The sequence below is a fragment of the Podarcis gaigeae genome, assembly GCF_964106915.1.
Source record: "Podarcis gaigeae genome assembly, chromosome: 4".
Classification (NCBI taxonomy): domain Eukaryota; kingdom Metazoa; phylum Chordata; class Lepidosauria; order Squamata; family Lacertidae; genus Podarcis; species Podarcis gaigeae.
Window position 1 is genome coordinate 34456131 of NC_139677.1, and position 13882 is coordinate 34470012.

At 47.2% G+C, this 13882-nt stretch overlaps 1 protein-coding gene across 1 annotated transcript in view; it reads right to left on the reverse strand.

The window, feature by feature from the left end:
• Positions 1 to 11129, reverse strand: part of ATP10A (ATPase phospholipid transporting 10A (putative)) — a 148357-nt gene extending 137228 nt beyond the window's left edge. The window contains exon 1 of the mRNA XM_083734165.1: positions 11011 to 11129. Within this exon, the coding sequence (XP_083590291.1) occupies positions 11011 to 11114 (104 nt within the window). The 5' untranslated portion in view covers positions 11115 to 11129. The remainder of the gene's footprint in view (positions 1 to 11010) is intronic.
• Positions 11130 to 13882: the final 2753 nt, after the last annotated feature.

Here is a 13882-nt window from a genome sequence, read left to right on the forward strand (position 1 = left end):
AGGAAATGTCGCCACGCTTTGAAAGCTGCGTGAATGGCTAACAGCTCCCTGTCCCATATGGTGTAGTTTTGCTCCGCCTTGCTGAGCTTTCGGGAGTAAAAGGCACCGGGTCTCCAGTTTCCATGTGGATCTTCTTGCAGGAGTACAGCTCCAACCGCCCTGTCTGACGCGTCGGTCTCCACTCGCATGGGCCTGCCTGGATTCACGTGCAGCAGTTGCTCCTCGGAGGCGAAAAGGCTTTTAAGCTTCCGAAAAGAGCGCTCTGCCTGTTCCGTCCACACGAACCTCTTCTTCTTGGAACTCAGAGTGTCCGTGATCGCTGCTGTCTCCTTTGCAAAACCTCTGATGAATTTGCGGTAGAAGTTGGCGAAGCCGACGAATCTCTGGACTTCCTTCCGATTGCGTGGGCTCTTCCAGTCCAACACCGCGCGGACCTTGACGCTGTCCATGGCCAGCCCCTTGTCGGACAGCTTGTAGCCCAGGAAATCCACCTCCGTCACATCAAACTGGCACTTCTCTAACTTGGCGTAGAGCCTGTTCTCTCGTAGTCTTTGCAGGACTTCCTTTACGTCCCTCTCGTGGGCCTCTTCCGTCTCCGAAAAGATCAGGATGTCGTCGAGGAAACACACACATTTCTTGTAGAGGAGTCCCGCTAGCACGTGATGCATAAAGGCTTGGAATACGTGAGATCCATTTTGGAGACCAAACGGCATAACTCTGTATTCATACGTGCCCAGAGGCGTGAACATGGCCGTTTTCCACTCATCGCCCTCCCGGATGCGTATGAGGTTATACGCTCCACGCAGATCCAATTTGGTGAAGATCTTCCCCTTCCTCACGGTTGCTAGGAGATCATCTATCTTGGGCATGGGGAAGGCCTTGGGCTTGGTCATACTGTTTATGAACCTGTAATCCACAATGAGTCTTTTTTGGGACGTGTTTTTCTTCTTTACAAAGAACACAGGACTGCCCCCCACTGCTTTCGATTCCCGGATGAATCCACGCTTCAAATTGTGCTCTATGAACTCCCTGAGCTCTTGCATCTCGTCCTCAGACATGGAATACAGTTTTGCAGTCGGCAACTGCGCCCCCGGCACCAGGTCGATGGCACAATCATAAGGTCTGTGGGGCGGCAACTGGTCAGCTTCCTTCTCGCAGAAAACCTCCAGGAACCCTTCGTACTTGCTAGGTACTGCCTGCACCATGCCAAGTCGCAGCTGGTGCTCAGCCCCCTCCTCCTGGCAGGACTGGATGCAATTTTGAGCACAGTACGATGAGCAAAAGGTGATCTGGCGTTGGTACCACGCTACAGCAGGACTGTGTTTCTCCAGCCAACTCATGCCTAATACTATAGGCGTGTCAGACAGTTGGGTGACATTGAAGCTAATGACTTCTCGGTGATCTCCTATCCGCATTACCATGGGAGGTGTCTGTTGCACAACTTGCCCTCCTAGCAATTTCCTGCCATCCACTGTGACTACGTTCAGAGGCGTTGTGGCGGGCAGAAGCGCTATGCGATGCTGTTTGACGAATTGCATCCCCACGAAATCGGCATTGCTCCCCGAATCGATCGTGAGGGGCACTTCTAGGGTGGTCCCATTTGGCAACTGAAGTGTTGCAGTGAGCTGCACCGCTGGCTTGGGTGGTAAAGGGTCTGTGGGTTGCAAAGATGCTGGGGACTGTTCTACAGATTCGCCTGGCTGAGCCCCAGCAATTCTGCTTGCAGCCAGGCATTGTCGTTTCCCTGAGGTTCCTCTTCCTGGATCACTTCTGCAGCTACCGTCGCTAAAGCTGCAGTGTGTTTCTGGAGCCTCTGGGGGCACTCTTTCGCCATGTGCAGTGCACTGTCGCAGATGTAACACTTCCTGGTCCCTCTAGGAGGCTTCGCCTTTACTGCACCGGAAACTGGGGCTCTGGCTGTTGCTTGAGCCTTAGCACCACCAAGTTCCATCGGCTCCTCCCCCTGCCTCCCCAGCGGCGAGGGATGTGACTGACTGAACTCCCTGGGGATGAAAGAAGACGTCCTCGCTGGTGGACGCACCTGACGTTCTTCCTCATTGTGCCAAGGACGTCCCTCGTGACGTATCCCAATCGCCAGCGCCCTCTGCACCACCTGCTCCAGGGTCTGAGGTCTGTCTCCCCTGGCAAGTTCGTCCTTTATGGGACCGCTGAGACCCTCCCAGAACAAATCCCTCACAGGTGTGCAGTCTTTTTCCCAGCGTAATGCAGTCAGTAAAGCAAAAAATCTGGAATGGTACTGACGCACAGTGGCTTTGCCTTGCCTCAGTCCAAATATCTCCCTGCGTGCAAGATCCAAATCTACGGTTGACTGGAAGCAGGCATCCATCGCTTTAATGAATTCATCAGAATCGCGGCGGGCAGGGCCATCTTCACGCCACAAATTGCGCAACCAGTCTCTGGCCGGCCCATGCAAGTGAGAAACAATAAACCCCACTTTCTCCTCCTCATCTTTAAAGTCATGACGAAGCAAGTGTAATGCATACAAAACGTCTGCTCTGAAACTGGGGTAGTGCTTCAGGTTCCCATCGAAGTGGGTGACTAGGCTGCCCCCCCGCCTTCCAAGTCCAATGCCCTCTGATCTGGACCCTGGGAACCCTTCCCTGTTTGCACGCTCCCACCTTGTTTGCAGGTCCTGGCAGCGCTTCTCCATTTCGTCATGCTTCTTCTGAGACGCAAGGACTGCAGCGGTGAGTTCGGAAACTGTAGTTCGCAGTGCTGTCAGCTGATCCTCCGCACTCATGGCTGTCACCGTTTGTGAGCTTTGCAAAAAAAAATTTTGCGTTCTTTGTGAGGGGACTTACTGTCAGAGCCACCCGAGGTCCCAGCTCACAAGAGACCAAAATCCAGTCCAAGTTATATACAAAAGGTTTTATTGAAGAACATTGTTGTCGTTACATCCAAGCTCCGTGGCTCAGCATCTGTTACCCTTAGATGTTTGAAGTCCCCTCTGAGTCAGTCCCGCCCCTGCACCAGCTTAAGAGGCTTGTACTGCTCCACCTTTTCCTCTCCTTCCTTTTCCGCAGGGTCTTCCTGCCCCCCTGTGCTCCCTCCCTTTGGGACTCCCCCGAGGCTGAGTCTTCTGACGCCTGCTCCCCCCTCCTTCGTGCTTTGGGACCAGGCTCCTCCTCAGGGCTCTCCTCATTTCCGCGCGCCTCCACATTTGAACTTGGCGCGTGTACGTTGCCTCTGACCTTCCTTTCGACCGTTACGCTACTCTCGGTACTACACTCCTCCCCTTCCGGCAGGACGTTCTGCTCCGAACTCCTTCCCCTCTCTGCTCCCTGTTCTGCTCCTTCTGACACACTGGTAACTCCACCCCCTTCACTCCGTTCCGACGGAGAGGCCGGTCCCGATCTCCAACCCCCACTGGGGATTCCCTCTTCGTTCCCCTGCTTCTGACTGCTTCCCTCTCTACTGCCCCTTGGCTTGACCAGGGGGGCTCCCTTTTGGGAATCCTCGGATTCACTTGACGGACTCACTGACAACCTCGGGTCATCGTCGTCCTCTTCCTCGTCACCCTGGGACCCCTCCCCCTCGCTCTCTGTCCCTGAAACCCTGACACCTAATATTCTTTTAGACAAGACATGTCAAGAGTTGAAATTGAAGCCTTCTCTATGTGCGATGTAACATCAAATGTGTGCCCAGAGTGGACACACAGGGGAATGTTGCCTCAGCCAGGAGGACTTCCTGTCACACCTGGTCTGGAGCACCCTCCCCCTGTGTGTGACCAGGTAGATGGGTGTGACCCTGGCAGACCCTATAAAGGGGCTAGTCACGCAGCCATCTCTCTCTTGCCTCTGTTGATGCCTTTTGCTGTGTGCTGTCTCTCAGCCAGCAGCACACAGGCTTATCCCTCACAAGAGGATGAGCCCACACTTTTCTCTGTAACTGTAACTACAAGATGAAGCCTGCCTTCAGGATCATACTGTGAGCTGAGTGTAAGTAAACCTTATCATTACTTTTAAAAGAAGACCGCTGCGTCATTATTGTTTCTAAGAGGGAACTAAAGGGGATTTTCCAGGAACAATCCAATCTGGAAAAGCCAGGCTGGATTGTGTAACTCAAATGGTTCTAAGGAATCCAGCAACTAGCTTCCAGCAACATGCAAGGGAATGTGCTCTGCTACTAGCTCACTAGCGTGAGTGAGGAAGGATAATATTTAATCAATATATCCTCTCCTACTATCTACAACATTCCCACACTTTACACTGCTGGTCTATGTATCTTTCCCCCATCTCCAGCCCTTCCTCTTATTTAGAAAGTCGGAGAAGACATCTCAGTATCTGTATTTTCACTCATGTCTTGTCAATCCATGCTGCATGCATGGTAACTGGATAATTGTGGACCAATAAGCAGAAAACCAGCAAATCTGCCATACTAGAGTTTCCAGAGAAAAAATAAAGAGCATTGCAAAAAACATTTCAGTGGAATTCTGTGGAATGAGCTCAAGGGACTAGTAGGGGTGGGAATAGAAGGTGGAAGCAAGGCTATCTATAAGACCTTGCCCATAATCTTTCTTCAAACATGAAGATTGCAGAGAAGGCCATATGGACATGAAGAGGCTTCTAGGGAAAGATTGCGCAGTGTTTCCTGGAACACTCTTTTTCAACTTCTTTGGCTGTCTCTGTTGGAGGATACACTACTTTCCCACTGAATCTTCCACACCCAAGAATTGGATACAACTCAGAGAATGTGATGAAAATGATGTATAGATGGTACATTACACCAGTGAAGTTAGCAAAAAAATTATCACATGTGGTGGGAGTGTAAAAAGGTGAAATGCTTCTGGGAGATGGTATATAATGAATTAAAAAAAAATATGTTGAAATATACATTTATAAAGAAACCAGAAGCATTTCTCTTAGGCATTGTGGGAAGTGATATAAATCAAAAGGAATGTAAGCTTTTTTTAATATGCAGTAACAGCAGCAAGAATATTATTGGCCCAAAAATGGAAACAAGGAGAATTACCAACGATGGAAGAATGGAGAATGAAATTAATGGACTATGCGGAACTTGACAAATTAACAGGAAGGATCCGAAACCGGCGGGACCAGAAGTTCACTGAGGACTGGAGTAAATTTACAGACTATTTGAAAAGTATTTGCGACGACCAGAGATAGGATATGTTATTAATATAAGGCAATATTAAGTTAGGAAATGCGTAAGAAGTGACTAAGACGGAGAACTATCAGAGGAGCTGATGGAAGTCCAATAAGAATGTATTTGTGATAAATTGTGTGGTATGTTTTATAATTTTGTATTTTAAAATTAATCATATATATGATTTCATGACTCCTTATATGTTTTGAAAGTTGAGGTCAGGGATAAATGCATTATATGGCTGCAGCTACTTTAAAAACATCATGCCCCACTCACCACTCCCCCAATATATTACTGTGGTACCTCGGGTTAAGTACTTAATTCGTTCCGGAGGTCCGTACTTAACCTGAAACTGTTCTTAACCTGAAGCACCACTTTAGCTAATGGGGCCTCCTGCTGCCGCCATGCCGCCGGAGCACGATTTCTGTTCTCATTCTGAAGCAAAGTTCTTAACCCAAGGTACTATTTCTGGGTTAGCAGAGTCTGTAACCTGAAGCATCTGTAACCTGAAGTGTATGTAACCCGAGGTACCACTGTATATACCCAGCCAGTTTTATATACAGTAAGCCTGCAACTTACGCACATTTAAGTTGTGCGCATTCAGCTTCATGCATGTGGCAAATAAATAAAATAACATTTTAAAGGGTCATAAAGGAGGGTTTTTTGGGGGGAGGGGGAATGACTTTGGCAATCCCACCCACCGTGGAACCCAACGGGCTTTGACTATCTGCAATGTTGGCTTTAGGCACAATCCCTGGAATGTAACCCCCACATAAGTTACTGTATTTAGTGCTATTTTCCTAGAAAAAGAGGTGCTGGAACTCACCATGAACGCTTCCCTTGTTCTCTTATAATGGCAATGGCACCCACCTGAGGGGTGCTGAAACTGAGTTCTGGTGAGTTTTGGCTGAAGAAAAAGCCCAGACTGTATTTGACTGGCACAACCTGCCCATTGGTATAGCAGTGTTCTTACATCCAGTCAGGGATAGCTCTGGCTCTCAGCTTCCTCCTCCCTAGTCTTAGTTGGGGGGCTGGAAAGTAAGTTCAAAATTAGCATTAGCTGGCTCTGCCTGTCATTGGCTCTGTTGGATTCTCTGCTTTCCGCCCCACCAGTTTCAATAGGCCCCAGTCACCACTGAACCCTGTTCCCTAATATTCTTTTAGACAAGACATGTCAAGAGTTGAAATTGAAGCCTTCTCTATGTGCGATGTAACATCAAATGTGTGCCCAGAGTGGACACACAGGGGAATGTTGCCTCAGCCAGGAGGACTTCCTGTCACACCTGGTCTGGAGCACCCTCCCACTGTGTGTGACCAGGTAGATGGGTGTGACCCTGGCAGACCCTATAAAGGGGCTAGTCACGCAGCCATCTCTCTCTTGCCTCTGTTGATGCCTTTTGCTGTGTGCTGTCTCTCAGCCAGCAGTACACAGGCTTATCCCTCACAAGAGGATGAGCCCACACTTTTCTCTGTAACTGTAACTACAAGATGAAGCCTGCCTTCAGGATCATACTGTGAGCTGAGTGTAAGTAAACCTTATCATTACTTTTAAAAGAAGACTGCTGCGTCATTATTGTTTCTAAGAGGGAACTAAAGGGGATTTTCCAGGAACAATCCAATCTGGAAAAGCCAGGCTGGATTGTGTAACTCAAATGGTTCTAAGGAATCCAGCAACTAGCTTCCAGCAACATGCAAGGGAATGTGCTCTGCTACTAGCTCACTAGCGTGAGTGAGGAAGGATAATATTTAATCAATATATCCTCTCCTACTATCTACAACATTCCCACACTTTACACTGCTGGTCTATGTATCTTTCCCCCATCTCCAGCCCTTCCTCTTATTTAGAAAGTCGGAGAAGACATCTCCGTATCTGGATTTTCACTCATGTCTCGTCAATCCATGCTGCATGCATGGTAACTGGATAATTGTGGACCAATAAGCAGAAAACCAGCAAATCTGCCATACAAGGGTTTCCAGAGAAAAAATAAAGAGCATTGCAAAAAACATTTCAGTGGAATTCTGTGGAATGAGCTCAAGGGACTAGTAGGGGTGGGAATAGAAGGTGGAAGCAAGGCTATCTATAAGACCTTGCCCATAATCTTTCTTCAAACATGAATTGCAGAGAAGGCCATATGGACATGAAGAGGCTTCTAGGGAAAGATTGCGCAGTGTTTCCTGGAACACTCTTTTTCAACTTCTTTGGCTGTCTCTGTTGGAGGATGCACTACTTTCCCACTGAATCTTCCACACCCAAGAATTGGATACAACTCAGAGAATGTGATGAAAATGATGTATAGATGGTACATTACACCAGTGAAGTTAGCAAAAAAATTATCACATGTTGTGGGAGTGTAAAAAGGTGAAATGCTTCTGGGAGATGGTATATAATGAATTTTAAAAAAAATGTTGAAATATACATTTATAAAGAAACCAGAAGCATTTCTCTTAGGCATTGTGGGAAGTGATATAAATAAAAAGGAATGTAAGCTTTTTTTTATATGCAGTAACAGCAGCAAGAATATTATTGGCCCAAAAATGGAAACAAGGAGAATACCAACGATGGAAGAATGGAGAATGAAATTAATGGACTATGCGGAACTTGACAAATTAACAGGAAGGATCCGAAACCGGCGGGACCAGAAGTTCACTGAGGACTGGAGTAAATTTACAGACTATTTGAAAAGTATTTGCGACGACCAGAGATAGGATATGTTATTAATATAAGGCAATATTAAGTTAGGAAATGTGTAAGAAGTGACTAAGACGGTCCCAGCACATTTTGACACGGGCATCTTCATTTTCCATCACTGTCACTAATGGCATGAAGATGTTTACAGTCTAAACAACCCTCTGGAGGAGACAAAAGCGTTTCTTTAGGATGAAGCTTTCTAACACGGCACAACGCTGTTCGTGAAAAATATTGCTTCATATGTCCCACTGCATTCAAGAAGAGAGATTGTTTGCTTTCCCCGAGGAAAATATGGCTCAAAACTTTACCAGAAAAAAAGACTGCAGGGACAAATCCCTCTTTCCTCTCTTTATGTAAAACGTTTTGCTCAGACGTGCTTTAACTCACTCTGTTTCCCCTGAAGGTGATGCTATACTCCTCCTAGTTTGGCAAGGCTAAATGTGACAGCGACACTAATTAGTACATTTCCTAGCTGAATGTAAACATTAGTTGGAGCTGTATTTTTACATACCCAAGCAGAAAAACAGATGATACAACAGATATATTCCATCGCCCAAGATTTTGCTATTCTATTATGCTATTCATCTGAATCCAATGTGGTTTCATTTGAACACATTCCCACCAACATGGTTGGAAATCTGCTCCAGAGCAGTTCATTTCCAACATGTATCCTATTTAAATAAAGGCACTGTACCCGAATAGGCATAAAGTTCCCCAAATAGAGCATTTTCTAGAAATTAGCTTTCCCATTTTAAATCAACCAATTAAGATAAACCACACTTTCATATAAAATTTCATATAATATACACATTAAAAAAACAATATTACAAAAAAACCCATCCATAAGAGATGGTTGGCAAAGAATCTTAGCTTAATTGTACTAATCACACATTGTAGTTGCAATCCCATTATTTCAGCTACATACACTAAGTTAACATTTTCTCCGCTTAACTTTCAGATTCAGACTGGTGCAAGATCTTATAAGTAGTAGATAGGAGACCTTCAAAATACTAGATCAGGCATAGACAAACTCCAGTCCTCCAGATATTTGGGACTACAGTTCTCATAATCCCTGACCACTGGTCCTGTTAGCTAGGGATGATGGGAATTGTAGTCCCAAACATCTGGAGGGCTGGTTTGCCTATGCCTGTACTAGATGATGCTTTCTCAAAAGAAGACCCGAGAGTTGCAAATTTGAGCAAACGAGAGATGTGATTTGGTAAAAGACTTGGGGTTTTTTTGTGTGTGTGTTCACTGATATTTCGTCATATAAAATTATATATCACTCCTTTTGTGTGTGCCCTATTTTGTTTTTGTGTGGCATCATTTTCATTTTTTTAATTGTGCCTAGGGGGCCTCAAAAGGTAGAAGAGGCTGAGGTCACTCTGGACCTCTGAAATGGAGTGTCCCTTATTATTGAACATGCTCTTCAAGGCTGGGAGTAGCACCAGAGGCCCTCAAAGGCTTCGCCAGTATTCTCTGTGAAATTGACTGCACACACACACACACACAAGCATGCCCTAGAACCTTTTGCGATTTGCACTTGTTCCATGGCATACACAAGACAATGCACAAAGAGTTCCTGAAATGCAGAAAATTTGAAATGTCAAGCACAATAGACATATAGCTTGCAGCAAAATAAGCAGTCCCGCAGAAGTGTGCAATGAGATAGCATTCTTTCTACTGCTAAAAATGATATAACATGAAATCAATATCTAGATATAATAATTTGGTACTTTTCATTTATTTCCCCTATTTATAGTTTATCCTATGTTGCAATCATCCCAGGGTGGGATGTAACAGCATTCGGTGTAAAACAAAAATTCAAACAGAATATGCACAAGTTAAGATAAAACCAGGGTCCTCAAACTTTTTCAGCAGTGGGCTGGTCCACTGTCCCTCAGAACTTGGGGGGGCAGACTATTTTTTTTGTTTTTGTGGGGGGATGAACGAGGGACAATGAGCGGCACGCGAAAGGGCTCCGGAGAGGGGTTGCTTTAAATGGTGGCAGCTTGAGAGGGGTGCTCAGCCAACTGCGGCTCCTGTGTCTTGCAAATGGCAGGGGCTGGTGGCGGCGGCGGAGGGACGACGAGCGGTGCGTGAAAGGGCTCTGGAAAGGGGCTGTCACCAACAAAGCCCAGCCCCCTTCCTCCTCTAGGCAGGGTGGGGAGAAGCCAGAAGGAGGGAGGGAGGAGGAGGCGGCGGCACCGTGTGAGGAAGAGGGAGGGAGAGGGAAAGAATGCGTGCGCTGCCAGTCCACGTGCTGACAATCCACACGGCGATTCCCGGACCGTCTGCAGGCCAGAATTAGAAGGCAATTGGGCCTGATCCGGCCCACGGTCCTTAGTTTGCCGACCCATGGATAAAACCAACAAATTTGATAATAAATCTATACAGTGCCACATGCCAGCATTTAAAAAAGTCAGTTCCAGGATTGGAGCCATTCCTAGCCACATCCCTGATGAGTTTGGCATAGATTCTATTTTCATATGCCTTCTATATCTCCCCAAAGTAGTGGGTTGATCTTCACACTTACGTTTCATAGTAGAGGCATCCTCCCTACACTTTAGCCTCAGAGCTGGGCTCTCACTTTCCACAATTTCAGGATCAGTAACAATTTCTTCCTTGAAAGTGACTCCCTGAATCTCCAGAAATATTTTTCACCAAGAACAAGCATTCCACTTAAGAGCTGTGAACCTGCAGCAAGGAACCCCACATAAATAGCAGCTCCAACACATTGCTCTTTTGGAACGAGAGGCAATCCCAAAACGTCAGGGAGCTTCATTCCTTCCTTCGCTAGGATGGAATACATATTCCAGGAAACAAAAATGAGCACAAATGTTCCTGCAGCTAAGTCCAGAATGACTCCAATGGAAAAAAAGGTAAATCTCCATGTTTTCCACGCTTGGAAACGTTATATAATGAATGGAAAGGCCATACAAAACATGGTCACCGCAGTCCTTAGCAATAACTATTTCAGAGGGAAGGGGCTCATCATCAGCTAATGCTGTGCACAAAACATTTATCTTCTTAATAGAAATTCTATGAGGAGAACAGGCAACCCAGAGCCCAATTCCTGCAAAGCCAGGTCTGCTCCCGCCCATGATGTTGTCAACATGCCACATTCTCCATTGGATGCCGGCTGTGGAGCAGATGCACATAACACAGCCAATAAGAGCCAAGACAAAGGCACCTACTTGGAAGCAAGACGCCCTGCACAGCCACCGTACAGGAAGGGAGCCATAATCTGCCTGGGCGGTGCTTTCGCTTGAGTACAGGCAAGGCAGGCAACTGAAGGCATGCTGGAGAAAAACAAAGACAAAAGACAACAGATACTCAGGTACAATGTCTTATGGACATCCCCTAAAGTCTGAGCAAATAGTGAGTGTTGTGCAGCCAAAACAACACCATCATTCCCACCTTGAGATGTAGGAATGGGAAAGTCTGCTGCATCTGCAATCACATGTCATCACAGTGGATTGATGTCTGTAGTCATGGACTGGCTGGGTGCAGAGGAGTGGTGAGGCACCAGCTGGGGAAACCCTAAGGGAACCCTTGGGAGAAGAAGGCTCAGAGCCAGGGGATTGGTGGTGGAATGATGCTAAGTGCTCAGAGGGAGAAGAAGGAGCAGACTGGGAGGAGGAAGCTGAAAAGGACATAGGGCCTAATGAGCAGGAAGAGGCTGTGGCAGAGGGCAATCTAGACTCAGAGGTGGAAGCAGAGGCTGGAGAGGAGTGGAGGCAGGCTTCTGAAGAATCCAGGAGGTCTCCCCCTCCTGCTATGACCAGCTTTTCTCCCCACAGCCTTCCAGAACACAGAGAGGAATGAGGAAGGTGGAGGAAAGAGAGACAAGACCAAGGAGCCTCAAGTTGCTGGGAGGAGTCATAGTGGGGGAAAGGTGGAGACCTTCAGTCCTCGTAACTGCCTCACTGGTGCAAGACCCACTGGGAAGAATTGCTGCAATCTCTAGGCTTGTGCTGTTTTGCTTCCTTTGAAAAAAGAGTTAACTACACTGGATGTTTTATTGCTGACCTGCACCTGAGGGTGAATCTACGCACGGGGTGGGACGGGACCACTATAAATAAGTCAGAAATTAATTTAAGGATGAAAACATGCATTCTGGCCTTACAGTTCATTTTCTGTAGCACACAAAAGTTTATGTCAGTACAGTTGTAACTTAGATCCCGAATGCCTTGGTACTCAGACATTTTGGCTCCTGAATGCCGCAAACCCGGAAGTGAGTGTTCCGGTTTACAAGCTTTCTTTGGAACACGAACATCCAACAGGGCTTTCGTGGCTTCTGATTGGCTTCAGGAGCTTCCTGCAGCCAAACAGAAGACGCGCTTTGGTTTCTGAACGTTTTGGAAGAGCCAGTGTGGTGTAGTGGTTAAGAGTGGTAGACTCATAATCTGGTGAACCGGGTTCGCGTCTCCGCTCTTCCACATGCAGCTGCTGGGTGACCTTGGGCTAGTCACACTTCTCTGAAGTCTCTAGCCCTCACTGAGTGTTTGTTGTGGGGGAGGAAGGGAAAGGAGAATGTTAGTCATTTTGAGACTCCTTCAGGTAGTGATAAAGCGGAATATCAAATCCAAACTCTTCTTCTTCTTCCATATGACTGTATAAAGTTGTTCTCGTTTAAGGTGCCACAAGATTCTTTGTTGTTTGTGCTTTGACAGATTAAGATGGTTATTGTTATGTATTGAAGTTCTCACCCTGGGCCAGCAGGGGGATAGTGTAGATACCGTATTTTTCGTCACATAGGACTCACCTAATTTTTTTTTTGGGGGGGAAACCAGGTCGGGGAACAGCGGGATGGCGGCACTGCGCCTCCCCGCTGTCCCCCGAGATTGTGGGGCTGGCCGATGTCTGCCCGACGCGCAGGGCGCTCTGCTTCAGGGCATCCCGTGTGCCGGGCGGCAGGCTGCTATCCACAGCGTGGGGAGCCCTGCAGGAACTCCCGCGGGCTCCCCAGGCTTGCTGATAGCTTCCTGAAGCCTGGAGAGCGAGAGGGGTCGGTGCGCACCAACCCCTCTCGCTCTCCAAGCTGTATTCGCCCCATAGGACGCACACAGATTTCCCCTTCATTTTTGGAGGGGAAAACGTGCATCCTATAGGGCGAAAAATACGGTAGTTATGTAAATGAAGGATCGAAAGTGACGTTCAGTGATTGGATAGTTTGTATGCAAATGAAGGATCAAAAGTGATGTTCAGTGATTGGATAGTTTTAGAAAATGGCAGTTACATTGTCCTGGAGCTCTATATAAGCAGGCTGACTGAGCTCTGCAGGCAGTTCTGTTCCAGCTTACAAATAAAGAGCTGCTTTGGAAGAATCGCTGTGTCACCTGCTATGTCTACCCACAACTTAACAGCTATCCCTCTGGAAGTAATTGCAATCAAAGTGCAATCAAAGCTAACAAACAAACTGGGGCACCAACTTGCCCCCCACATTGAGGGGGCCCAGTGTCGCGTGATGTCATTTGCACGATGCCATGCACTTGGTGGGGGGTGCCAGGAGGGCTGTTGCACCAGGCATGCAATCTGGGGCATACACAAGCCAGATGGCCCCAGAGAGATCCCCATGGTGCCATGACAGCAACAGGGGCTGGAGAGCACAGAGAGTAAAGATCACCCTCCATGCCCCCCCGGCACACAAGCGCTTGCCCATCAGCTGTGGGGGATGGGGAGCACAGAGGATGTGTTTCCAGGTGGGAGGCCAATCTGCTTGGGGGCCCTTCAATATTGGGGGGCTCGGTCCCCTGCCCACAAATACTGAGGGGGGCGAAGCTCCTTCCGCCCCCTATAGTTGGCTCCCCTTAAACAAACACCAAGTTGCAAGAGCCTTACAAAATTATCCAGCCTTCTGAATCTAAACATTTTATCACATGTGTATAATTATGCAGACTAACTACGCTCTGGGCTATTGCATATATTTAGGGAAAAGAGAAACAAAAGTTTGAAATGTTCCAGGAAATGTTTTACAGCTCTTCCAGCTAAGAGAGTTCTCCCAGCCTCAAAGGAGGCCTCAGATTTGTTCATAAAGCACTGGAGAAGTTAATCAAATGTGTGCTC